Source organism: Scyliorhinus torazame, chromosome 23, assembly GCF_047496885.1.
Source record: "Scyliorhinus torazame isolate Kashiwa2021f chromosome 23, sScyTor2.1, whole genome shotgun sequence".
NCBI classification, from domain to species: domain Eukaryota; kingdom Metazoa; phylum Chordata; class Chondrichthyes; order Carcharhiniformes; family Scyliorhinidae; genus Scyliorhinus; species Scyliorhinus torazame.
In genome coordinates this window covers 14748997-14774047 of record NC_092729.1, presented here as the reverse complement: position 1 = coordinate 14774047, position 25051 = coordinate 14748997, and the positions used below count along the sequence as shown (strand labels likewise).

At 49.5% G+C, this 25051-nt stretch overlaps 1 protein-coding gene across 1 annotated transcript; it reads right to left on the bottom strand.

Annotated features, from left to right (window-relative positions):
• Positions 1 to 1657: 1657 nt before the first annotated feature.
• Positions 1658 to 7247, bottom strand: LOC140399703 (probable G-protein coupled receptor 139). Its single transcript, XM_072489234.1, has 2 exons — positions 6821 to 7247; positions 1658 to 2636 (listed from the first exon to the last, which is right to left on the bottom strand). The coding sequence occupies exons 1-2, from the start codon at positions 7062 to 7064 to the stop codon at positions 1738 to 1740; spliced, it is 1143 nt and encodes a 380-aa protein (XP_072345335.1). The 5' UTR covers positions 7065 to 7247; the 3' UTR covers positions 1658 to 1737.
• Between the last annotated feature and the right edge of the window lie 17804 nt (positions 7248 to 25051).

The following is a 25051-nucleotide window of genomic DNA, read 5'->3' as shown; positions in this document are numbered from 1 at the left end:
TGCCGATTGGATTGCGTTTTCTTCACAGTACTTGGAGAATTTGTCCAGGACTGCCTGGTAATCGTACCTTTGCTGCCTCCTGAAGAACATGAACCTTGTGAATATTTTTCTTGCCCTTGCACCGGCGATGGTGAGGAGAAATTCAATTTTTTCATTATCATCCAGGTCTTGGAGTTCAGCTGCCACCAGGAACAATTCGAACACTTGCCGGAATCGTCGCCAGTTACCGCGGAGATCGCCGTAGCACAGGAGCGGCTGCGGAACCGGGAGCTCTATCATTTTGCCTGGGCACTGCTGGTTGTCTGTGTACACTGAGGTATGCCGGCAGGTATCGATCCACTCCTGTACCATGTGGTGTTGGGTGCTCTGGTGCACAGATGAGCCAACACAGTTGTATGTGGTACAACTCTATTTTATTTTAACTCTTATAATACAGTTCTGGATACTCTGCACGTGCTGTCTCCCTGAGTGTGTCGTGTAGTAGGTCTGTCCTGGTCCTCCTCTGCAGCTAATACTGACCACCGGGGGTCGTGTCTGTGCTTTTATATCTTTCTGTCATTGGTTGTGGTGTTGTGTGTTCTGATTTGTCTGTTGGTGTGTCCATCATGATGTGTGTGTTTGAATATCATGACACTCAGCACCGTGAGGCAGCAGTGCTAACCACTGTCCCGCCGTGCTGTCTGACAATAGATTCCAAATGGTGGTACTCGAACACCCAGAAACAGATGCCAAAGAATTTATTATCCTCCACGGACCAAAGAGCTCCTGCGGCCCAACAACGCTGATCTGACAACAGAACTGCTCTAATTGACACTAATTCTCCAGCCCAGTGGGCCCATAGCTTTGAATGTTTTGACAGTTCGAGTGTTCATCCAAGTGCTTTGAATGGTTAGTTTGTCTGCACCAATTACTCTCCCAGACAGGGCTCTCCAGATTCTCACTTCCCTCAGATAAATTATTTTTCTTTAAATCGCCTCTAAACCTCCTGCCTTTCAGCTTCAAATTTTGCCCCGTTGTATTTGACCCTTCAACTAAGTTGATCAGCTGACTTCTTTCCTCCTCTCCAAGCCCTTCGTAAGCTGCTGCACCTGAATCATGTTCCCCTTGAACCGTCTGTGCTCCAGTGAAAACAGAGCTAAAATGTTCCACCCCAGGCATCATCCTGCTGAATCTCCTCTGCACCCCCTCCAGTGCAATCACATCCTTCCGAGAATGCGGAGACCAGAATTGAACATTACTCCAGCTGTGGCCTCAACAAAGTCCTGTCCAGCTCCAGAATCACCTCCTTCCTCTTTTGGGAACATCATCACCTTGAGTTCTTTCTGCAACCTGTCCTGATGTGAACCTTTTCTGGCTACTCTCCTTCACTGTGTAAAAGTCTAAAACATGCTTCCTAACAGCACTGCTGACATAATGACGTGATACTGATTGCAGCGGTTAAAATAGGGTCGGACCGAAACTCCGAGCCCAGGGCAATGATGGATTGCCAATAAATCACAAACTAACAGTGATGTACAACTAATGAAAAAAGAAACCCGTGTGATGTATTCCAGGCAGTACGGATGGTATCTGCAGAACTAAGACAGGGGCATGAGCGGGACCTCAGACTAAATCAGGAGTTCAGGCCAAATGAAAGGCAACAGCACTGTAACTGTCTCTTTGCGTCTGCAGGAATTCACCGGCTAATATATGAAGTTACGTGTATGTCTGATGTCTCAGCTAATTTACTTTCTATGATCATTTAATTTGCTTCATAAGTAGAATGAATGGATATTTCATCATATTCTTCAACTGTTCTCTGAATTTAGTCTGTGAAATGGCATAAATCACAGTGTTTGTGCAGCAACTCAGCAACTGTAGCATGAATCCCAATTCTTGCACACATGTAGGTAGCGGTATGTGTTCAATCAATAACCCGTATATTCGGTTAACTATAAAGTATACCATATATATTGCCCATAACAAAACAAAATTCAACGAGATAATGAAGAGTAAAATGATGGATTTCCTCCGACTCTCCATCTCTGGATCTCTGGGACTCTCCCCACTGCTGTGAGCCCGGAGTCTCCTGCGGGCCCTGCTGCTCAGGACAATGTGTCTGACGGTGAGAACATTGAGCAGCAGAATCAGGACAAATGGAGTCGCTGGTGTTATAATATAATGGATGAATTCGACGGTTCCCCAGATGATTGATTGCGTTTTTTTAATTGAAACCTCACAAAACCAAGGTGTGTTTCCGAGCATATAACCAGGATCAAACATAAAATACCAGAAAATGTTCTTCAGACAGCTCAGCACAGCCACTGTCCCCAGAACCACAGCCGCCGTTTTCTCGCTGCAATATTTACTTTTCAGCTTCGGGCAACAAATGGCCACAAATCGATCGAAGGTGAAAGTGACGGTGAACCAGACAGAGCAGTCAGTGACTGCATAAAGCAGGACGGCGTGGATATTGCACAAGTGGAGCCCAATCATAGCATCAAAGAATTGCTCATAAACAATTGGAATGTGTCTCAATATCAGGTCGAAGATCACTATCAGCAGGTCAGCTGCTGCCATGGCCAGCAAATAGCGAGTGACACATTTGGAGAGGCCGCAGTTCCCCTTTGAAATTACCACAATTGTTGCTACGTTAGCTGCAAGGAAGGGAAAGAAATAGCGAAGGTAGGTCAGGTCGTGAGCAACTGTACAGTTTGGAATAAGTATTTATTCAGATAATCACAGCCAGTGAATCATTGAAAAAGTTGCCTATCGCAGCGTCATTTCTGGAGACGTCGATGTTCATTGAATAATAAATATGTGGGCAGCACGGTAGCCTTGTGGATAGCACAATTGCTTCACAGCTCCAGGGTCCCGGGTTCGATTCCGGCTTGGGTCACTGTCTGCGCGGAGTCTGCACATCCTCCCCGTGTGTGCGTGGGTTTCCTCCGGGTGCTCCGGTTTCCTCCCACAGTCCAAAGATGTGCAGGTTAGGTGGATTGGCCGTGATAAATTGCCCATCGTGTCCGAAAATTGCCCTTAGTGTTGGGTGGGGCTGCTGGGTTATGGGGATAGGGTGGCGGTGTTGACCTTGGGTGGGGTGCTCTTTCCAAGAGCCGGTACAGACTCGATGGGCCGAATGGCCTCCTTCTGCACTGTAAATTCTATGATCTATGATCAGTTTCGGGAATTAATGTTCACCTGGAACATCGGTTCATCAGAGATCACATCCAGTCTATTTATTTCACGTTCCAGGGCCAATGGCTGAATTTTGCAGCAAATCGTGGAAGCTGCAAGTTTCACCGACACCTGTGAAAGATAGAAATGCGTTCACACTCCATTGGTTACTCTGAAGCATTCAGAGCAGCTTACGGTTCCTCACCTTTATAATACTCACACAGGGTATTTGTGAAGATGACCCAGGCTTACTGCTCCTTGCCCAAACACAGTGGAGGACCATGGGCATTGTGACAACGTGGGGATGGGAGCACAGATCGTTGGGAATCAAGGTTGGGAATCACGGAGGCTGGGGATTGAGGGTGATTTAGAGATGTGGATCAGAAATTGGCTAGCTGAAAGAAGACAGAGGGTGGTGGTTGATGGGAAATGTTCAGACTGGAGTACAGTCACAAGTGGAGTACCACAAGGATCTGTTCTGGGGCCGTTGCTGTTTGTCATTTTTATCAATGACCTAGAGGAAGGCGCAGAAGGGTGGGTGAGTAAATTTGCAGACGACACTAAAGTCGGTGGTGTTGTCGACAGTGTGGAAGGATGTAGCAGGTTACAGAGGGATATAGATAAGCTGCAGAGCTGGGCTGAGAGGTGGCAAATGGAGTTTAATGTAGAGAAGTGTGAGGTGATTCACTTTGGAAGGAATAACAGGAATGCGGAATATTTGGCTAATGGTAAAATTCTTGGAAGTGTGGATGAGCAGAGGGATTTAGGTGTCCATGTACATAGATCCCTGAAAGTTGCCACCCAGTTTGATAGGGTTGTGAAGAAGGCCTATGTAGTGTTGGCCTTTATTGGTAGAGGGATTGAGTTCCGGAGTCAGGAGGTCATGTTGCAGCTGTACAAAACTCTGGTGCGGCTGCATTTGGAGTATTGCGTACAGTTCTGGTCACCGCATTATAGGAAGGACGTGGAGGCTTTGGAGCGGGTGCAGAGGAGATTTACCAGGATGTTGCCTGGTATGGAGGGAAAATCTTATGAGGAAAGGCTGATGGACTTGAGGTTGTTTTCGTTGGAGAGAAGAAGGTTAAGAGGAGACTTAATAGAGGCATACAAAATGATCAGAGGGATAGATAGGGTGGACAGTGAGAGCTTTCTCCCGCGGATGGAAATGGCTGGCACGAGGGGACATAACTTTAAACTGAGGGGTAATAGATATAGGACAGAGGTCAGAGGTAGGTTCTTTACGCAAAGAGTAGTGAGGCCGTGGAATGCCCCACCTGCAACAGTAGTGAACTCGCCAACATTGAGGGCATTTAAAAGTTTATTGGATAAGCATATGGATGATAATGGCATAGTGTCGGTTAGATGGCTTTTGTTTCGGTGCAACATCGTGGGCCGAAGGGCCTGTACTGCGCTAAATCGTTCTATGTTCTATGTTCTATATACCACGGAGACCCACCGCTTTTAATTCACTTCCAAACTTCAAACGGCAGAAGATTTGGAGATGTCGTCAGAGGAAGAATGGCAACAGTTTTCAGGAGGATAGAGAGAAGCTGCATTATCTGGCGGCGGGATCCTCTGACAGCGCACTCACACCCGTGGCTAATGGTCCACGTGGCGATTAGGCTTCAGGCCCTGTGCTTGCATTTGGTGCCTGTGGTGCACATTTCTGCCGCTATGCGGAAGATTGTCTCTTCCGGCTTGCGGGGTTGTCCTGTAGCAGAATACGAATCTCGCTAGGCAGGTCTCCCTGGACCCCTGTGTTTGTTTTTTCAGGCCGTGCTGAAATGTTTGCACCACCTTATCAGCATTCTCTCCAACATCAGCAAAATGATGGAAGTGCTATCAAGCAGCAGTTACTCAGCAATAACCAGCTTACGGACACTCACTCTGGGCTCTGCCAGCGTCATCAGCTCCTGACCTCATTACAGCCTTGGTTCAAACATGGACGAAAGAGCTGAATGTCAGAGGTGAGGGGAGAGTGACTGCCCTCGACGTTAAGACAGTTTTTGACCGAGTGTGGCATCAGGGAGCCCGAGCGAAACTGGAGTCAATGGGAATCAGGGGGAAAACTCTCCACTGGTTGGAGTCATACCCGGCACAAAGGAAGATGGTTGCGGTGGTTGGAGGTCAGCCAGCTCAGCTCCAGGACATCACTGCAGGAGTTCCTCAGGGGAGTGTCCTCGGCCCCAACCTTCTTCAGCTGCTTCATCAATGACCTCCCTTCCATCATAAGGTCAGAAGAGGGGATGTTTGCGGATGCACAATGCTCAGCACCATTCACGACTCCTCAGATACTGAAGCAGTCCGTGTCCAAATGCAGCAAGACCTGGACAATATCCAGGCTTGGGGGGACAAGTGGCAAGTTACATTCACGCCACACAAGTACCAGGCAATGACCATCTCCTGCAAGAGAGGATCTGACCACCGCCCCTTGACATTCAAAGATATTGCCATCGCTGAATCCCCCACAGTCAACATCCTGGGAGTTACCATTGCTCAGAAACTGAACTGGACTCGCTACATTAACACTGTGGTTACCAGGGCAGGTCAAAGGCTCGGAATCCTACAGCGTTAACTCAACTCCTGACTCCACAAAGCCTGTCCACCATCTACAAGGCACAAGTCAGGAGTGTGATGGAATACTCTCCAGTTGCCTGGGTGAAAAAGCTCAACACCATCCAGGACATAGCAGCCCGGTTGATTGCTCCCCATTCCACAAACATTCAAACCCTCCACCACCGATGAACAGTGGCAGCCGTGTGTACCAGCTACAAGATGCACTGCAGGAACTCGCCAAGGTTCCTTAGGCAGCACCTTCCAAACCCACGGCCAACACAATCTAGAAGAACAAAAACAGCAGATACGTGGGAACCCTCGCATTCTGTAGGGTGGACCTTCACCTCAGGAACTGCAGCAGTTCAAGAAGGCAACACCACCGCCTTCGAGGACAACTAGTAATAGGCACTAAATGCTGGACTAACCAGTGACGCCCACCGTAAATACATTTATAAAAAGAACAGCTGGGGTCCCAGCACCGATCCCTGTGGTACCCCACTAGTCACTGCCTGCCATTTGAAAAAGGAATTAGGGCAGCACGGTAGCACAGTAGTTAGCACAATTGCTTCACAGCTCCAGGGTCCCAGGTTCGATTCCTGGCTTGGGTCACTGCCTGTGCGGAGTCTGCACGTTCTCCCTGTGTCTGCGTGGGTTTCCTCCGGGTGCTCCTGTTTCCTCACAGAGTGCAAATATGTGCAGATTAGGTGGATTGGCCACGATAAAGTGCCCTCAATATCCAAAAAGTTTAAGTGGGGGTTTCAGGGTTACGGGGACAGGGTAGATACGTGGGCGAGTCGGGTGCTCTTTGCAAAGGCCAGTGCAGTCCCGAAGGGCCAAATGGTCTATTTCTGCACTGTAAATTCGGTGAGCTATGACTCGTTAATTCCAACTCTTTGTTTCCTGTCTGCCAACCAGTTTTCTATCCATACAATATAATTCCCCCAATCCCAAGCAAACAAATAAAGTTGATGGGGGCTATGAAAAAGAGGCATTCAGGCAGAATAGCTGGGTTTCAAACGGAACACATTAGACAGCAGCAGTGAAACTAATGAATCACGAGGTACCTCCGAGTGACTAACATAGTTAATGATAGGACAGAGAGACTTACCAAAAACACCAGCAATCGCCAGGATTGGGTAGTAAAAGAATTCTATAGCTTGAAGAGTGTACGTGATCTGCATGCTTACTGACCTCCAACCAATGCCTTCAGATAGATATTGAATGGGGATGGATAAGAGGACAGGCCCTCCCCCGAGTATCCGAGCTAATGGTGGACTAGTCCAATCTTCAGCAGTCAGGCTGGGATCTGTTGTTGTCAGATTCCCATCGATTGTCCGTGTGTTCGTATCCATTGCTGCAGCATTCCAGTGTCTCTCTGCCAGATTCCGATCCAGCTGCTAATCCCCTGCTCATGCGGGAGAAGATGCTCACATTCTGAGCAAACAATTGAATATACTCACTTATTAACCCAAGAGGGAAAGCCCCGGGTGGCGCGTTTCACATCCCTGCAGACTGAGATTAAATCGAGCCACTTAACAAACAACTTGAGTTAACTGTTTGTGAGTCCGTTCTTTTTACACCCTGAGCAGTAGGACATTCACTACATTACAGTGAGGGGTGTACCAACATTCAGCATGACAGCAGTTGTACCATACCACCTGATGTTACTCCCGACACCTTCCGTCCAAAGATGGAAAGTGGTTCGTGATTCTCTTTTGTTTAGATGGGTGCAAGGAGGTTACTGAACAGGTCCTCAGGATTCAGACCATGAAGATGATAGAGAACAATAAACGAGAACAGGCAAAATAGTTGAAACTGTTCTTGTGGAGTTTGCACATTCTCCCCGTGCCTGCATGGGTTTCGCACTCATAATCCGTGTGGAGTTTGCACATTCTCACCGTGTCTGTCTCGGGTTTGCTCCCACAATCCGTGTGGAGTTTGCACATTCTCACCGTGTCTGTCTCGGGTTTGCTCCCACAATCCGTGTGGAGTTTGCACATTCTCACCGTGTCTGCGTGGGTTTGCTCCCACAATCTGTGTGGAGCTTGCACATTCTCACCGTGTCTGTCTCGGGTTTGCTCCCACAATCCGTGTGGAGTTTGCACATTCTCACCGTGTCTGTCTCGGGTTTGCTCCCACAATCCGTGTGGAGTTTGCACATTCTCACCGTGTCTGTCTCGGGTTTGCTCCCACAATCCGTGTGGAGTTTGCACATTCTCACCGTGTCTGTCTCGGGTTTGCTCCCACAATCCGTGTGGAGTTTGCACATTCTCAGCGTGTCTGTCTCGGGTTTGCTCCCACAATCCGTGTGGGGTTTGCACATTCTCACCGTGTCTGTCTCGGGTTTGCTCCCACAATCCGTGTGGAGTTTGCACATTCTCACCGTGTCTGTGTGTGTTTCACACTCACAATCCATATGGAGTTTGCAAATTCTCATCGTGTGTGTTTGGGATTCACCCCCACAATCCGTGTGGAGTTTGCACATTCTCACCGTGTCTGCGTGGGTTTGCTCCCACAATCCGTGTGGAGTTTGCACATTCTCACCGTGTCTGTCTCGGGTTTGCTCCCACAATCCGTGTGGAGTTTGCACATTCTCACCGTGTCTGTCTCGGGTTTGCTCCCACAATCCGTGTGGAGTTTGCACATTCTCACCGTGTCTGTCTCGGGTTTGCTCCCACAATCCGTGTGGAGTTTGCACATTCTCACCGTGTCTGCATGGGTTTCGCACTCATAATCTGTGTGAAGTTTGCACAATCTCTCCGTGTCTGCGTGGGTTTCCTCTCGCAATCCGTGTGGGGTTTACACATTCTCACCGTGTCTGTGTGTGTTTCACACTCACAATCCATATGGAGTTTGCAAATTCTCATCGTGTGTGTTTGGGATTCACCCCCACAATCCGAGTGAAGTTTGCACATTCACACCGTGTCTGTCTCGGGTTTCCTCTCGCAATCCATGTGGAGTTATTCATTCTCACCGTGTCTGTGTAGATTTAACCCCTCACAATCCGTGTGGGGTTTACACATTCTCACCGTGTCTGTGTGTGTTTCACACTCACAATCCATATGGAGTTTCCAAATTCTCATCGTGTGTGTGTGGGTTTCACCCCCACAATCGAGTGGAGTTTGCACATTCTCACCATGTCTGTGTGGGATTCGCACTCACAATCCGTGTGGAGTTTACACATTCTCACCGTGTGTGTAAGGGTTTCGCACTCATAAACCGTGTGGAGTTTGCACATCTCACCGTGTCTGCGTGGGTTTCGCACTCACAATCCATGTGGAGTTTGTACATTCTCACCGTGTCTGTGTGGGTTTCGCACTCACAATCCGAGTGGAGTTTGCACATTCTCACCGTGACTGCGTGGGTTTCGCACTCACAATCCATGTGGAGTTTGTACATTCTCACCGTGTGTGTGAGGGTTTCACTCTCACAATCCGTGTGGAGTTTGCACATTCTCACCATGTCTGCGTTGGTTTCGCACTCACAATCCATGTGGAGTTTGAACATTCTCACCGTGTCTGCGTGAGTTTCACTCCCACAATCCATGTGGAGTTTCCACATTCTCACCGTGTCTGCATGGGTTTCGCACTCACAAGCCGTGTGGTGTTTGCACATTCTCACCGTGTGTGCATGTGATTCACACTCACAATCCGTGTGGGATTTGCACATTCTCACCGTGTGTGCATGTGATTCGCACTCACAATCCGTTTGGAGTTTGCACATTCTCACCGTGTGGGTGAGGGTTTCGCACTCACAATCCGTGTGGAGTTTGCACATTCTCACCGTGTCTGTGTGGGTTATGCTCTCACAATCCGTGTGGAGTTTGCACATCCTCATCGTGTGGGTTAGGGTTTCACACTTACAACCCGTCTGGAGTTTGCACATTCTCACCGTGTGGCTGTGGGTTTCGCACTCACAATCCGTGTGGAGTTTGCACATTCTCACCGTGTCTGTGTGGGTTATGCTCTCACAATCCGTGTGGAGTTTGCACATCCTCATCGTGTGGGTTAGGGTTTCACACTTACAACCCGTCTGGAGTTTGCACATTCTCACCGTGTGGCTGTGGGTTTCACACTCACAATCCGTGTGGAGTTTGAACATCCTAACTGTGTCTGTGTGGGAATCGCTCTCACAATCCATGTGGAATTAGCACATACACACCATGTGTGTGAGGGTTTCGCACTCACAATCCGTGTGGAGTTTACACATTCTCACTGTGACTGCGTTGGTTTCGCACTCACAATCCGTGTGTAGATTGCACATTCTCAACGTGTGTGTGGGATTCTCACCCACAATCCGTGTGGAGTTTGCACATTCTCACCGTGTGTGTGTGTGGGTTTCACACTCACAATCCGTGTGGAGTTTGCACATTCTCATTGTGTGTGTGTGGGTTTCACACTCACAATCCGTGTGGAGTTTGCACATTCTCACCATGTGGGTGAGGGTTTCGCACTCACAATCCGTGTGGAGTTTACACATTCTCACCGTGTCTGCATGGGTTTCGCACTCACAATCCGTGTGGAGTTTGCACATTCTCATTGTGTGTGTGTGGGTTTCACACTCACAATCCGTGTGGAGTTTGCACATTCTCACCATGTGGGTGAGGGTTTCGCACTCACAATCCGTGTGGAGTTTGCACATTCTCACCGTGTGTGTGTGGGATTCGCACTCACAACCCATGTGGAGTTTGCACATTCTCACCGTGTGTGTGTGGGTTTTGCACTCACAATCCGTGTGGATTTTGCACATTCTCACCGTATCTGCATGGGTTTCGCACTCACAATCCGTGTGGAGTTTGCACATTCTCACCGTGTGTGTGGGATTCGCACTCACAACCCATATGGAGTTTGCACATTCTCACCATGTGGGTGAGGGTTTCACCCCCACAATCCGTGTGGAGTTTGCACATTCTCACCGTGTCTGTGTGGGTTTCACACTCACAACCAGTGTGGAGTTTGCACAGTCTCACCATCTCTGCGTGAGTTTCACACTCACAATCCATGTGGGGTTTGCACATTCCCACCGTGTGGGTGAGGGTTTCGCACACACAATCCGTGTGGAGTTCGCACATTCTCACCGTGTGGGTGAGGGTTTAGCACTCACAATCCGTGTGGAGTTTGCACATTCTCAGCGTGTCTGTGTGGGTTTCGCACTCACAACCCATGTGGAGTTTCCAGATTCTCACCGTGTGTGTGGGTTTCGCTCTCACAATCCGTGTGGAGTTTGCAAATTCTCATCGTGTGTGTGTGGGATTCACTCCCACAATCCGAGTGGAGTTTGCACATTCTCGCCATGTCTGTGTGGGATTCGCACTCACAATCCGTGTGGAGTTTGCAAATTCTCATCGTGTGTGTGTGGGATTCACTCCCACAATCCGAGTGGAGTTTGCACATTCTCGCCATGTCTGTGTGGGATTCGCACTCACAATCCGTGTGGAGTTTGCAAATTCTCATCGTGTGTGTGGGATTCGCACTCACAATCCGTGTGGAGTTTGTACATTCTCACCGTGTCTGTGTTGGGTTTGGCACTCACAATCCATGTGGAATTTGCACATCCTAACCTTGTCTGCGTGGGTTTCGCACTCAAAATCCGTGTGGAGATTACACATTCTCACCGTGTGTGTGAGGGTTTCGCACTCACAATCCGTGTGGGGTTTGCACATCCTCACCGTGTCTGCGTGCGATTCTCACTCACAATCCAAGTGGAGTTTGCACATTCTCACCGCGTCTGTGTGGGTTTCACACTCACAACCAGTGTGGAGTTTGCACAGTCTCACCATCTCTGCGTGGGTTTCACACTCACAATCCATGTGGAATTTGCACATCCACACCATGTGTGAGAGGGTTTCGCACTCACAATCTGTGTGGAGTTTGCACATTCTCACCGTGTGGGTGAGGGTTTCGCACTCACAATCCGTGTGGAGTTTGCACATTCTCAGCGTGTCTTTGTGGGTTTCGCTCTCACAACCCATGTGGAGTTTCCAGATTCTCACCGTGTGTGTGAGTTTCGCTCTCACAATCCGTGTGGAGTTTGCAAATTCTCACCGTGTGTGTGTGGGATTCTCCCCCACAATCCGAGTGGAGTTTGCACATTCTCACCATGTCTGTGTGGGATTCGCACTCACAATCCGTGTGGAGTTTGCAAATTCTCATCGTGTGTGTGGGATTCGCACTCACAATCCGTGTGGAGTTTGTACATTCTCACCGTGTCTGTGTTGGGATTCACACTCACAATCCATGTGGAATTTGAACATCCTAACCGTGTCTGCGTGGGGTTCGCACTCAAAATCCGTGTGGAGTTTACACATTCTCACCGTGTGTGTGAGGGTTTCGCACTCACAATCCGTGTGGGGTTTGCACATTCTCACCGTGTGTGCGTGCGATTTGCACTCACAAACCATGTGGAATTTGCACAGTCTCACCGTGTGTGTGAGGGTTTCGCACTCAAAATCCGTGTGGAGTTTACACATTCTCACCGTGTGTGTGAGGGTTTCACTCTCACAATCCATGTGGAGTTTGCACATTCTCACCATGTCTGTGTGGGTTTCGCACTCACAACCCCTGTGGAGTTTGCACATTCTCACCGTGTCTGCATGGGTTTCGCACTCACAATCCATGTGGGGTTTGCACATTTTCACCATGTGGGTGAGGGTTTCGCACTCACAATCCGTGTGGAGTTTGCACATTCTCACCGTGTCTGCGTGTGTTTCGCACTCACAATCCATGTGGAGTTTGCACATTCTCACCGTGTGGGTGAGGGTTTCGCACTCACAATCCGTGTGGGGTTTGCACATTCTCACCGTGTGTGTGTGGGTTTCACACTCACAATCCGTGTGGAGTTTGAACATCCTAACTGTGTCTGTGTGGGATTCGCTCTCACAATCCATGTGGAATTTGCACATCCACACCATGTGTGTGAGGGTTTCGCACTCACAATCCATGTGTAATTTGCACATTCTCACCATGTGTGTGTGGGTTTCACACTCACAATCCGTGTGGAGTTGACATATTCTCACTGTGAGTGCGTTGGTTTCGCACTCACAATCCGTGTGGAGATTGCACATTCTCAACGTGTGTGTGTGGGATTCTAACCCACAATCCGTGTGGAGTTTGCACATTCTCACCATGTGTGTGTTTGTTTCGCACTCACAACCCGTGTGGAGTTTGCACATTCTCACCGTGTGTGTGTGGGTTTCGCACTCACAATCCGTGTGGAGTTTGCACATTCTCACCGTGTCTGTGTGGGATTCGCTCTCACAATCCGTGTGGAGTTTGCACATTCTCAGCGTGTCTGTGTGGGTTTCGCACTCACAACCCATGTGGAGTTTCCAGATTCTCACCGTGTGTGTGGGTTTCGCTCTCACAATCCGTGTGGAGTTTGCAAATTCTCATCGTGTGTGTGTGGGATTCACTCCCACAATCCGAGTGGAGTTTGCACATTCTCACCATGTCTGTGTGGGATTCGCACTCACAATCCGTGTGGAGTTTGCAAATTCTCATCGTGTGTGTGGGATTCGCACTCACAATCCGTGTGGAGTTTGTACATTCTCACCGTGTCTGTGTTGGGTTTGGCACTCACAATCCATGTGGAATTTGCACATTCTAACCTTGTCTGCGTGGGTTTCGCACTCAAAATCCGTGTGGAGTTTACACATTCTCACCGTGTGTGTGAGGGTTTCGCACTCACAATCCGTGTGGGGTTTGCACATTCTCACCGTGTCTGCGTGCGATTCTCACTCACAATCCATGTGGAGTTTGCACATTCTCACCATGTCTGTGTGGGTTTCACACTCACAACCAGTGTGGAGTTTGCACATTCTCACCATCTCTGCGTGGGTTTCACTCTCACAATCCATGTGGAATTTGCACATCCACACCATGTGTGAGAGGGTTTCGCACTCACAGTCCGTGTGGAGTTTGCACATTCTCACCGTGTGGGTGAGGGTTTTGCACTCACAATCCGTGTGGAGCTTGCACATTCTCAGCGTGTCTTTGTGGCTTTCGCACTCACAACCCATGTGGAGTTTCCAGATTCTCACCGTGTGTGTGAGTTTCGCTCTCACAATCCGTGTGGAGTTTGCAAATTCTCACCGTGTGTGTGTGGGATTCTCCCCCACAATCCGAGTGGAGTTTGCACATTCTCACCATGTCTGTGTGGGATTCGCACTCACAATCCGTGTGGAGTTTGCAAATTCTCATCGTGTGTGTGGGATTCGCACTCACAATCCGTGTGGAGTTTGTACATTCTCACCATGTCTGTGTTGGGATTCACACTCACAATCCATGTGGAATTTGCACATCCTAACCGTGTCTGCATGGGTTTCGCATTCAAAATCCGTGTGGAGTTTGCACATTCTCACCGTGTGTGCGTGTGATTTGCACTCACAAACCATGTGGAATTTGCACAGTCTCACCGTGTGTGTGAGGGTTTCGCACTCAAAATCCGTGTGGAGTTTACACATTCTCACCGTGTGTGTGAGGGTTTCACTCTCACAATCCATGTGGAGTTTGCACATTCTCACCATGTCTGTGTGGGTTTCGCACTCACAATCCGTGTGGAGTTTGTACATTCTCGCCGTGTGTGTGGGTTTCGCACTCACCACCCGTGTGGAGTTTGCCCATTCTCACCGTGTCTGCATGGGTTTCGCACTCACAATCCATGTGGGGTTTGCACATTCTCACCGTGTCTGTGTGGGATTTGCACTCACAATCCGTGTGAATTTTGAACATTCTCCAGGTGTGTGTGGGATTTGAACTCACAATCCGTGTGAATTTTGAACATTCTCCACGTGTGTGTGGGTTTTGCCCTCACAATCCGTGTGGAGTTTGCACATTCTCACCGTCCCTGCGTGGGGTTCGCTCTCAAAACCCATGTGGAGTTTCCAGATATTCACTGTGTCTGTGTGGGAGTCACCCCCACAATCCGTGTGGAGTTTGCACATTCTCACCATGTGGGTGAGGGTTTCGCACTCACAATCCGAGTGGAGTTTGCACATTCTCACCGTATGGGTGAGGGTTTCGCACTCACAACCAGTGTGGAGTTTGCACATTCTCACCGTGTGTGTGGGTTTTGCCCTCACAATCCATGTGGAGTTTGCACATTCTCACCGTGCCTGAGTGGGTTTCGCTATCAAAACCCATGTGGAGTTTCCAGATATTCACTGTGTCTGTGTGGGAGTCACCCCCACAATCCGTGTGGAGTTTGCACATTCTCACCGTGTCTGTGTGGGTTTCGCACTCACAACCAGTGTGGGGTTTGCACATTCTCACCGTATGGGTGAGGGTTTCGCACTCACAACCAGTGTGGAGTTTGCACAGTCTCACCGTGTCTGCATGAGTTTCACTCCCACAATCCGTGTGGAGTTTGCACATTCTCACCCTGTCTGCGTGAGTTTCACTCCCACAATCCAAGTGGAATTGGCACATCCACACCATGTGTGTGGGGGTTTAGCACTCACAATCCGTTTGGATTTTGCACATTCTCACCGTGTGTGTGAGGGTTTCGCACTCACAATCCATGTGGAGTTTACACATTCTCACTATGTCTGCGTTGGTTTCGAACTCGCAATCCGTGTGGAGTTTGCGCATTCTCACCATGTGAGTGTGGGATTCTCACTCACAATCCGTGTGGAGTTTACACATTCTCACTATGTCTGCGTTGGTTTCGCACTCACAATCCGTGTGGAGTTTGCACATTCTCACCATGTGGGTGTGGGATTCTCACTCACAATCCGTGTGGAGTTTACACATTCTCACTATGTCTGCGTTGGTTTCGCACTCACAATCCGTGTGGAGTTTGCGCATTCTCACCATGTGGGTGTGGGATTCTCACTCACAATCCGAGTGGAGTTTGCGCATTCTCACCATGTGGGTGTGGGTTTCTCACTCACAATCCGTGTGGAGTTTACACATTCTCACTATGTCTGCGTTGGTTTCTCACTCACAATCCGAGTGGAATTTGCACATTCTCACCGTGTGTGTGTGGGTTTTGCCCTCACAATCCGTGTGTAGTTTGCACATCCTCACCGTGTCTGCGTGGGTTTCGCACTCACAATCCGTGTGGAGTTTGCACATTCTCACCGTGTCTGCGTGGGTTTCACACTCACAATCCGTGTGGAGTTTGAACATCCTAACTGTGTCTGTGTGGGATTCGCTCTCACAATCCGTGTGGAGTTTGCACATTCTCATCGTGTCTGTGTGGCTTTCGCATTCACAACCCATGTGGAGTTTCCAGATTCTCACCGTGTCTGTGTGGGTTTCGCTCTCACAATCCGTGTGGAGTTTGCAAATTCTCATCGTGTGTGTGTGGGATTCACTCCCACAATCCGAGTGGAGTTTGCACATTCTCACCATGTCTGTGTGGGATTCGCACTCACAATCCGTGTGGAGTTTGCAAATTCTCATCGTGTGTGTGGGATTCGCACTCACAATCCGTGTGGAGTTTGTACATTCTCACCGTGTCTGGGTTGGGTTTGGCACTCACAATCCATGTGGAATTTGCACATCCTAACCTTGTCTGCGTGGGTTTCACACTCAAAATCCGTGTGGAGTTTACACATTCTCACCGTGTGTGTGAGGGTTTCGCACTCACAATCCGTGTGGGGTTTGCACATTCTCACCGTGTGTGCGTGTGATTTGCACTCAAAATCCGTGTGGAGTTTGCACATCCTCACCGCGTCTGCGTGCGATTCTCACTCACAATCCATGTGGAGTTTGCACATTCTCACCGTGTCTGTGTGGGTTTCACACTCACAACCAGTGTGGAGTTTGCACAGTCTCACCATCTCTGCGTGGGTTTCACACTCACAATCCATGTGGAATTTGCACATCCACACCATGTGTGAGAGGGTTTCGCACTCACAATCCGTGTGGAGTTTGCACATTCTCACCGTGTGGGTGAGGGTTTAGCACTCACAATCCGTGTGGAGTTTGCACATTCTCAGCGTGTCTTTGTGGGTTTCGCACTCACAACCCATGTGGAGTTACCAGATTCTCACCGTGTGTGTGAGTTTCGCTCTCACAATCCATGTAGAGTTTGCAAATTCTCACCGTGTGTGTGTGGGATTCTCCCCCACAATCCGAGTGGAGTTTGCACATTCTCACCATGTCTGTGTGGGTTTCGCACTCACAATCCGTGTGGAGTTTGCAAATTCTCATCGTGTGTGTGGGATTCGTACTCACAATCCGTGTGGAGTTTGTACATTCTCACCGTGTCTGTGTTGGGATTCACACTCACAATCCATGTGGAATTTGCACATCCTAACCGTGTCTCCGTGGGTTTCGCACTCAAAATCCGTGTGGAGTTTACACATTCTCACCGTGTGTGTGAGGGTTTCGCACTCACAATCCGTGTGCGGTTTGCACATTCTCACCGTGTGTGCGTGTGATTTGCACTCACAAACCATGTGGAATTTACTCATTCTCACCGTGTGTGTGAGGGTTTCACTCTCACAATCCGTGTGGAGTTTGCACATTCTCACCATGTCTGTGTGGGTTTCGCACTCACAGTCCGTGTGGAGTTTGCACAGTCTCACCGTGTCTGCATGGGTTTCGCACTCACAATCCATGTGGGGTTTGCACATTCTCACCTTGTCTGCGTGTGTTTCGCAATCACAATCCGTGTGGAGTTTGCACATTCTCACGCTGTGGGTGAGGGTTTTGCACTCACAACCCGTGTGGAGTTTGCACATTCTCACCGTGTCTGCGTGGGATTCACCCCCACAACCCGTGTGGGGTTTGTACATTCTCGCCGTGTGTGTGGGTTTCGCACTTACAACCCGTGTGGAGTTAGCACATTCTCACCGTGTCTGCATGGGTTTCGCACTCACAATCCATGTGGGGTTTGCACATTCTCACCGTGTGTGCATGTGATTCGCATTCACAATCCGTGTGGAGTTTGCACATCCTCATCGTGTGGGTAAGGGTTTCGCACTCACAATCCGTGTGGAGTTTGCACATTCTCACAGTGTCTGCGTGTGTTTCGCACTCACAATCCGTGTGGAGTTTGCACATTCTCACCGTGTGTGCATGTGATTCGCATTCACAATCCATGTGGAGTTTGCACATCCTCATCGTGTGGGTGTGGGTTTCACACTCACAATCCGTGTGGAGTTTGCACATTCTCACGCTGTGGGTGAGGGTTTTGCACTCACAACCCATGTGGAGTTTGCACATTCTCACTGTGACTGTGTTGGTTTCGCACCCACAATCCGTGTGGAGTTTGCACATTCTCACCGTGTCTGCGTGGGATTCACCCCCACAACCCGTGTGGAGTTTGCACATTCTCACCGTGTCTGCGTGGGTTTCACACTCACAATCCGTGTGGAGTTTGAACATCCTAACTGTGTCTGTGTGGGATTCGCTCTCACAATCCATGTGGAATTTGCACATCCACACCATGTGTGTGAGGGTTTCGCACTCACTATCCATGTGGAATTTGCACATTCTCACCGTGTGTGTGTGGGTTTCACACTCACAATCCGTGTGGACTTTACACATTCGCACCGTGTCTGTGTGGGTTTCGCACTCACATTCCGTGTGGAGTTTACACATTCTCACTGTGACTGCGTTGGTTTCGCACTCACAATCCGTGTGGAGATTGCACATTCTCAACGTGTGTGTGTGGGATTCTAACCCACAATCCGTGTGGAGTTTGCACATTCTCACCGTGTGTGTGTGGGTTTCGCACTCACAATCCGTGTGGAGTTTGCACATTCTCACCGTGTGGGTGAGGGTTTCACACTCACAGTCCGTGTGGAGTTCGCACATTCTCACCGTGTGGGTGAGGGTTTCACACTCACAATCCGTGTGGAGTTTACACATTCTCACTATGTCTGCGTTGGTTTCGCACTCACAATCCGTGTGGAGTTTGCGCATTCTCACCATGTGGGTGTGGGATTCTCACTCACAATCCGAGTGGAGTTTGTGCATTCTCACCATGTGGGTGTGGGATTCTCACTCACAATCCGTGTGGAGTTTACACATTCTCACTATGTCTGCGTTGGTTTCTCACTCACAATCCGAGTGGAATTTGCACATTCTCACCGTATGTGTGTGGGTTTTGCCCTCACAATCCGTGTGTAGTTTGCACAACCTCACCGTGTCTGCGTGGGTTTCGCACTCACAATCCGTGTGGAGTTTGCACATTCTCACCGTGTCTGCGTGGGTTTCACACTCACAATCCGTGTGGAGTTTGAACATCCTAACTGTGTCTGTGTGGGATTCGCTCTCACAATCCGTGTGGAGTTTGCTCATTCTCATCGTGTCTGTGTGGCTTTCGCATTCACAACCCATGTGGAGTTTCCAGATTCTCACCGTGTGTGTGGGTTTCGCTCTCACAATCCGTGTGGAGTTTGCAAATTCTCATCGTGTGTGTGTGGGATTCACTCCCACAATCCGAGTGGAGTTTGCACATTCTCACCATGTCTGTGTGGGATTCGCAATCACAATCCGTGTGGAGTTTGCAAATTCTCATCGTGTGTGTGGGATTCGCACTCACAATCCGTGTGGAGTTTGTACATTCTCACCGTGTCTGGGTTGGGTTTGGCACTCACAATCCATGTGGAATTTGCACATCCTAACCTTGTCTGCGTGGGTTTCGCACTCAAAATCCGTGTGGAGTTTACACATTCTCACCGTGTGTGTGAGGGTTTCGCACTCACAATCCGTGTGGGGTTTGCACATTCTCACCGTGTGTGCGTGTGATTTGCACTCAAAATCCGTGTAGAGTTTGCACATTCTCACCGTGTCTGTGTGGGTTTCACACTCACAACCAGTGTGGAGTTTGCACAGTCTCACCATCTCTGCGTGGGTTTCACACTCACAATCCATGTGGAATTTGCACATCCACACCATGTGTGAGAGGGTTTCGCACTCACAATCCGTGTGCAGTTTGCACATTCTCATTGTGTGTGTGAGGGTTTAGCACTCACAATCCATGTGGAGTTTGCACATTCTCAGCGTGTCTTTGTGGGTTTCGCACTCACAACCCATGTGGAGTTTCCAGATTCTCACCGTGTGTGTGAGTTTCGCTCTCACAATCCGTGTGGAGTTTGCAAATTCTCACCGTGTGTGTGTGGGATTCTCCCCCACAATCCGAGTGGAGTTTGCACATTCTCACCATGTCTGTGTGGGATTCGCACTCACAATCCGTGTGGAGTTTTCAAATTCTCATCGTGTGTGTGGGATTCGCTCTCACAATCCGTGTGGAGTTTGTACATTCTCACCGTGTCTGTGTTGGGATTCACACTCACAATCCATGTGGAATTTGCACATCCTAACCGTGTCTGCGTGGGTTTCGCACTCAAAATCCGTGTGGAGTTTACACATTCTCACCGTGTGTGTGACGGTTTCGCACTCACAATCCGTGTGGGGTTTGCACATTCTCATCGTGTGTGCGTGTGATTTGCACTCACAAACCATGTGGAATTTACACATTCTCACCGTGTGTGTGAGGGTTTCACTCTCACAATCCGTGTGGAGTTTGCACATTCTCACCATGTCTGTGTGGGTTTCGCACTCACAATCCGTGTGGAGTTTGCACATTCTCACCATGTGGGTGAGGATTTCACACTCACAATCCGTGTGGAGTTTGCACATTCTCACCGTGTCTGCGTGGGATTCACCCCCACAGTCCGTGTGGAGTTTGTACATTCTCGCCGTGTGTGTGGGTTTCGCACTTACAACCCGTGTGGAGTTTGCACATTCTCACCGTGTCTGCATGGGTTTCGCACTCACAATCCATGTGGGGTTTACACATTCTCACCGTGTGTGCATGTGATTCGCACTCACAATCCGTGTGGAGTTTGCACATTCTCACCGTGTCTGCGTGTGTTTCGCACTCACAATCCGTGTGGAGTTTGCACATTCTCACCGTGTCTGCGTGTGTTTCGCACTCACAATCCATGTGGAGTTTGCACATTCTCACAATGTGTGTGTGGGTTTCGCACTCACAATCCGTGTGGAGTTTGCACATCCTCATCGTGTGGGTGAGGGTTTCGCACTCACAATCCGTGTGGAGTTTGCACATTCTCACCATGTGGGTGAGGGTTTCACACTCACAATCCGTGTGGAGTTTGCACATTCTCACGCTGTGGGTGAGGGTTTCGCACTCACAATCCGTGTGGAGTTTGCACATTCTCACCGTGTGGGTGAGGGTTTTGCACACCCAATCCGTGTGGAGTTTGCACATTCTCACCGTGTCTGCGTGGGATTCACCCCCACAACCCGTGTGGAGTTTGCACATTCTCACCGTGTCTGCGTGGGTTTCACACTCACAATCCGTGTGGAGTTTGAACATCCTAACTGTGTCTGTGTTGGAATCGCTCTCACAATCCATGTGGAATTTGCACATCCACACCATGTGTGTGAGGGTTTCGCACTCACTATCCATGTGGAATTTGCACATTCTCACCGTGTGTGTGTGGGATTCTAACCCACAATCCGTGTGGAGTTTGCACATTCTCACCGTGTGTGTGTGGGTTTCGCACTCACAGTCCGTGTGGAGTTTGAACATTCTCACTGTGTGGGTGAGGGTTTCGCACTCACAATCCGTGTGGAGTTTGCACATTCTCACCGTGTGGGTGAGGGTTTCACACTCACAGTCCGTGTGGAGTTCGCACATTCTCACCGTGTGGGTGAGGGTTTCACACTCACAATCCGTGTGGAGTTTGCACATTCTCACCGTGTGTGTGTGGGTTTCGCACTCACAATCCGTGTGGAGTTTGCACATTCTCATCGTGTGGGTGAGGGTTTCGCACTCACAATCCGTGTGAAGTTTGCACATTCTCACCGTGTGGGTGAGGGTTTCGCACACACAATCTGTGTGGAGTTTGCACATTCTCACCGTGTGGGTGAGGGTTTCACACTCACAATCCGTGTGAAGTTTGCACATTCTCACCGTGTGGGTGAGGGTTTCGCACACACAATCTGTGTGGAGTTTGCACATTCTCACCGTGTCTGCGTGGGATTCACCCCCACAACCCGTGTGGAGTTTGAACATCCTAACTGTGTCTGTGTGGGATTCGCTCTCACAATCCGTGTGGAATTTGCACATCCACACCATGTGTGGGAGGGTTTCGCACTCACTATCCATGTGGAATTTGCACATTCTCACCGTGTGTGTGTGGGTTTCACACTCACAATCCGTGTGGAGTTTACACATTCGCACCGTGTTTGTGTGGGTTTCGCACTCACATTCCGTGTGGAGTTTACACATTCTCACTGTGACTGCGTTGGTTTCGCACTCACAATCCGTGTGGAGATTGCACATTCTCAACGTGTGTGTGTGGGATTCTAACCCACAATCCGTGTGGAGTTTGCACATTCTCACCGTGTGTGTGTGGGTTTCGCACTCACAGTCCGTGTGGAGTTTGAACATTCTCACTGTGTGTGTGTGGGTTTCGCACTCACAATCCGTGTGGAGTTTGCACAGACTCACCGTGTCTGCGTGGGTTTTGCACTCACAATCCGTGTGGAGTTTGCACATTCTCACCGTGTGGGTGAGGGTTTCGCAGTCACAATCCGTGTGGTGTTTGCACATTCTCACCATGTAGGTGTGGGAATCACACTCACAAACCGTCTGGGGTTTGTACATTCTCACCCTGTCTGCGTGGGTTTCACTCTCACAATCCGTGTGGAATTTGCACATCCACACCATGTGTGTGTGTGGGTTTCACACTCACAATCCGTGTGGAGTTTACAAATTCTCACCGTGTGTGTGTGAGTTTCGCACTCACAATCCGTGTGGAGTTTGCACATTCTCACTGCGACTGCGTTGGTTTCGCACTCACAATCCGTGTGGAATTTCCACATTTTCACCGTGTGTGTGTGGGTTTCGCACTCACAATCCGTGTGGAGTTTGCATATTCTCACCGTGTGGGTGTGGGTTTCGCACTCACAATCTGTGTGGAGTTTGCACATTCTCACTGTGTGGGTGAGGGTTTTGCACTCACAACCCGTGTGGAGTTTGCACATTCTCACCGTGTGTGTGAGGGTTTCGCACACACAATCCGTGTGGAATTTGCACATCCACATCATGTGTGTGTGTGGGTTTCACACTCACAAACCGTGTGGAGTTTACACATTCTCACTGTGACTGCGTTGGTTTTGCACTCACAATCCGTGTGGAGTTTGCACATTCTCACCGTGTGTGTGTGGGTTTCGCACTCACAATCCGTGTGGAGTTTGCACATTCTCACTATGTGTGTGTGGGTTTCACACTCACAATCCGTGTGGAGTTTGCACATTCTCACTGTGTGAGTGTGGGTTTCGCACTCACAATCCGTGTGGAATTTCCACATTCTCACCATGTCTGCATGGGTTTCGCACTCACAAACCGTGTGGCGTTTGCACATTCTCACCGTGTGGGTGAGGGTTTCGCACTCACAATCCGTGTGGAGTTTGCACAGTCTCACCTTGTCTGTGTGGGTTTCACACACACAATCCGTGTGGAGTTTGCACATTCTCACCATGTGGGTGAGGGTTTCGCACTCACAGTCCATGTGGAGTTTGCACATTCTCACCGTGTAGGTGAGGGTTTCGCACTCACTATCCGTGTGGAGTTTGCACATTCTCACCATGTGGGTGAGGGTTTCACCCCCACAATCCGTGTGGAGTTTGCACATTCTCACCGTGTCTGTGTGGGTTTCACACTCACAACCAGTGTGGAGTTTGCACAGTCTCACCATCTCTGCGTGGGTTTCACACTCACAATCCATGTGGAATTTGTACATCCACACCATGTGTGAGATGGTTTCGCACTCACAATCCGTTTGGAGTTTGCACATTCTCACCGGGTCTGCGTGGGTTTTGCACTCACAATCCGTGTGGAGTTTGCAAATTCTCACCATGTGGGTGAGGGTTTCACTCTCGCAATCCGTGTGGAGTTTGCACATTCTCACCGTGTCTGCGTGGGTATTGCACTCACAATCCGTGTGGAGTTTGCACATTCTCACCGTGTGGCTGAGGGTTTCGCACACACAATCCGTGTGGAGTTTGCACATTTTCACCGTGTGGGTGAGGGTTATGCACTCACAACCCGTGTGGCGTTTGCACATTCTCACCGTGTCTGCGTGGGTTTCACACTCACAATCCGTGTGGAGTTTGAACATCCTAACTGTGTCTGTGTGGGATTCGCTCTCACAATCCGTATGGAGTTCGCACATTCTCACCATGTGGGTGAGGGTTTCACACTAACAATCCGTGTGGAGTTTGCACATTCTCACTGTGACTGCGTTGGTTTCGCACTCACAATCCGTGTGGAGTTTGCACATTCTCACCTTGTCTGCATGGATTTCGCACTCACAATCCGTGTGGAGTTTGCACATTCTCACCGTGTGGGTGAGGGTTTTGCACTCACAATCCGTGTGGAGTTTGCACATTCTCACCGTGCCTGCATCGATTTCGCACTCACAATCCATGTGGAGTTTGCACATTCTCACCATGTTTGTGAGGGTTTCGCACTCACAATCCATGTGGAGTTTGCACAGTCTCACCTTGTCTGTGTGGGTTTCACCCCTCTCAATCCGTGTGGAGTTTGCACATCCACACCATGTGTGTGTGTGGGTTTCACACTCACAATCCGTGTGGAGTTCGCACATTCTCACCGTGTGGGTGAGGGTTTCGCACTCACAAACCGTGTGGAGTTTGCACATTCTCACCGTGTCTGTGTGGGTTTCGCACTCACAATCCGTGTGGAGTTTGCACATTCTCACCGTGTGTGTGTGGGTTTCACACTCACAATCCGTGTGGAGTTTGCAGATTCTCACCCTGTCTGCGTGGGTTTCACTCTCACAATCCGTGTGGAATTTGCACATCCACACCATGTGTGTGTCTGGGTTTCACACTCACAATCCGTGTGGAGTTCGCACATTCTCACCATGTGTGTGTGGGTTTCACACTCACAATCCATGTGGAGTTTGCACATTCTCACCGTGTGTGTGTGGGTTTCACACTCACAATCCGTGTGGAGTTTGTACATTCTCACCCTGTCTGCGTGGGTTTCACTCTCACAATCCGTGTGGAATTTGCACATCCACACCATGTGTGTGTCTGGGTTTCACACTCACAATCCATGTGGAGTTCGCACATTCTCACCGTGTGTGTGTGGGTTTCGCACTCACAGTCCGTGTGGAGTTTGCACATTCTCACCGTGTCTGCGTGTGTTTCGCACTCACAATCCGTGTGGAGTTTGCACATTCTCACGCTGTGGGTGAGGGTTTCGCACTCACAATCCGTGTGGAGTTTGCACATTCTCACCGTGTGGGTGAGGGTTTCGCACTCACAATCCGTGTGGAATTTCCACATTCTCACCGTGTGTGTGAGGGTTTCGCACTCACAAC

Excerpts from the sequence above, each read along its gene's own strand:
- LOC140399703 (XM_072489234.1), bottom strand. The coding sequence starts at position 7,064 with ATGGATACGAACACACGGACAATCGATGGGAATCTGACAACAACAGAT. Across the intron at positions 2,637-6,820 it reads GGCGATTGCTGGTGTTTTTG|CTAACGTAGCAACAATTGTG; the intron begins GTAAGTCTCTCT and ends CCTTCCTTGCAG.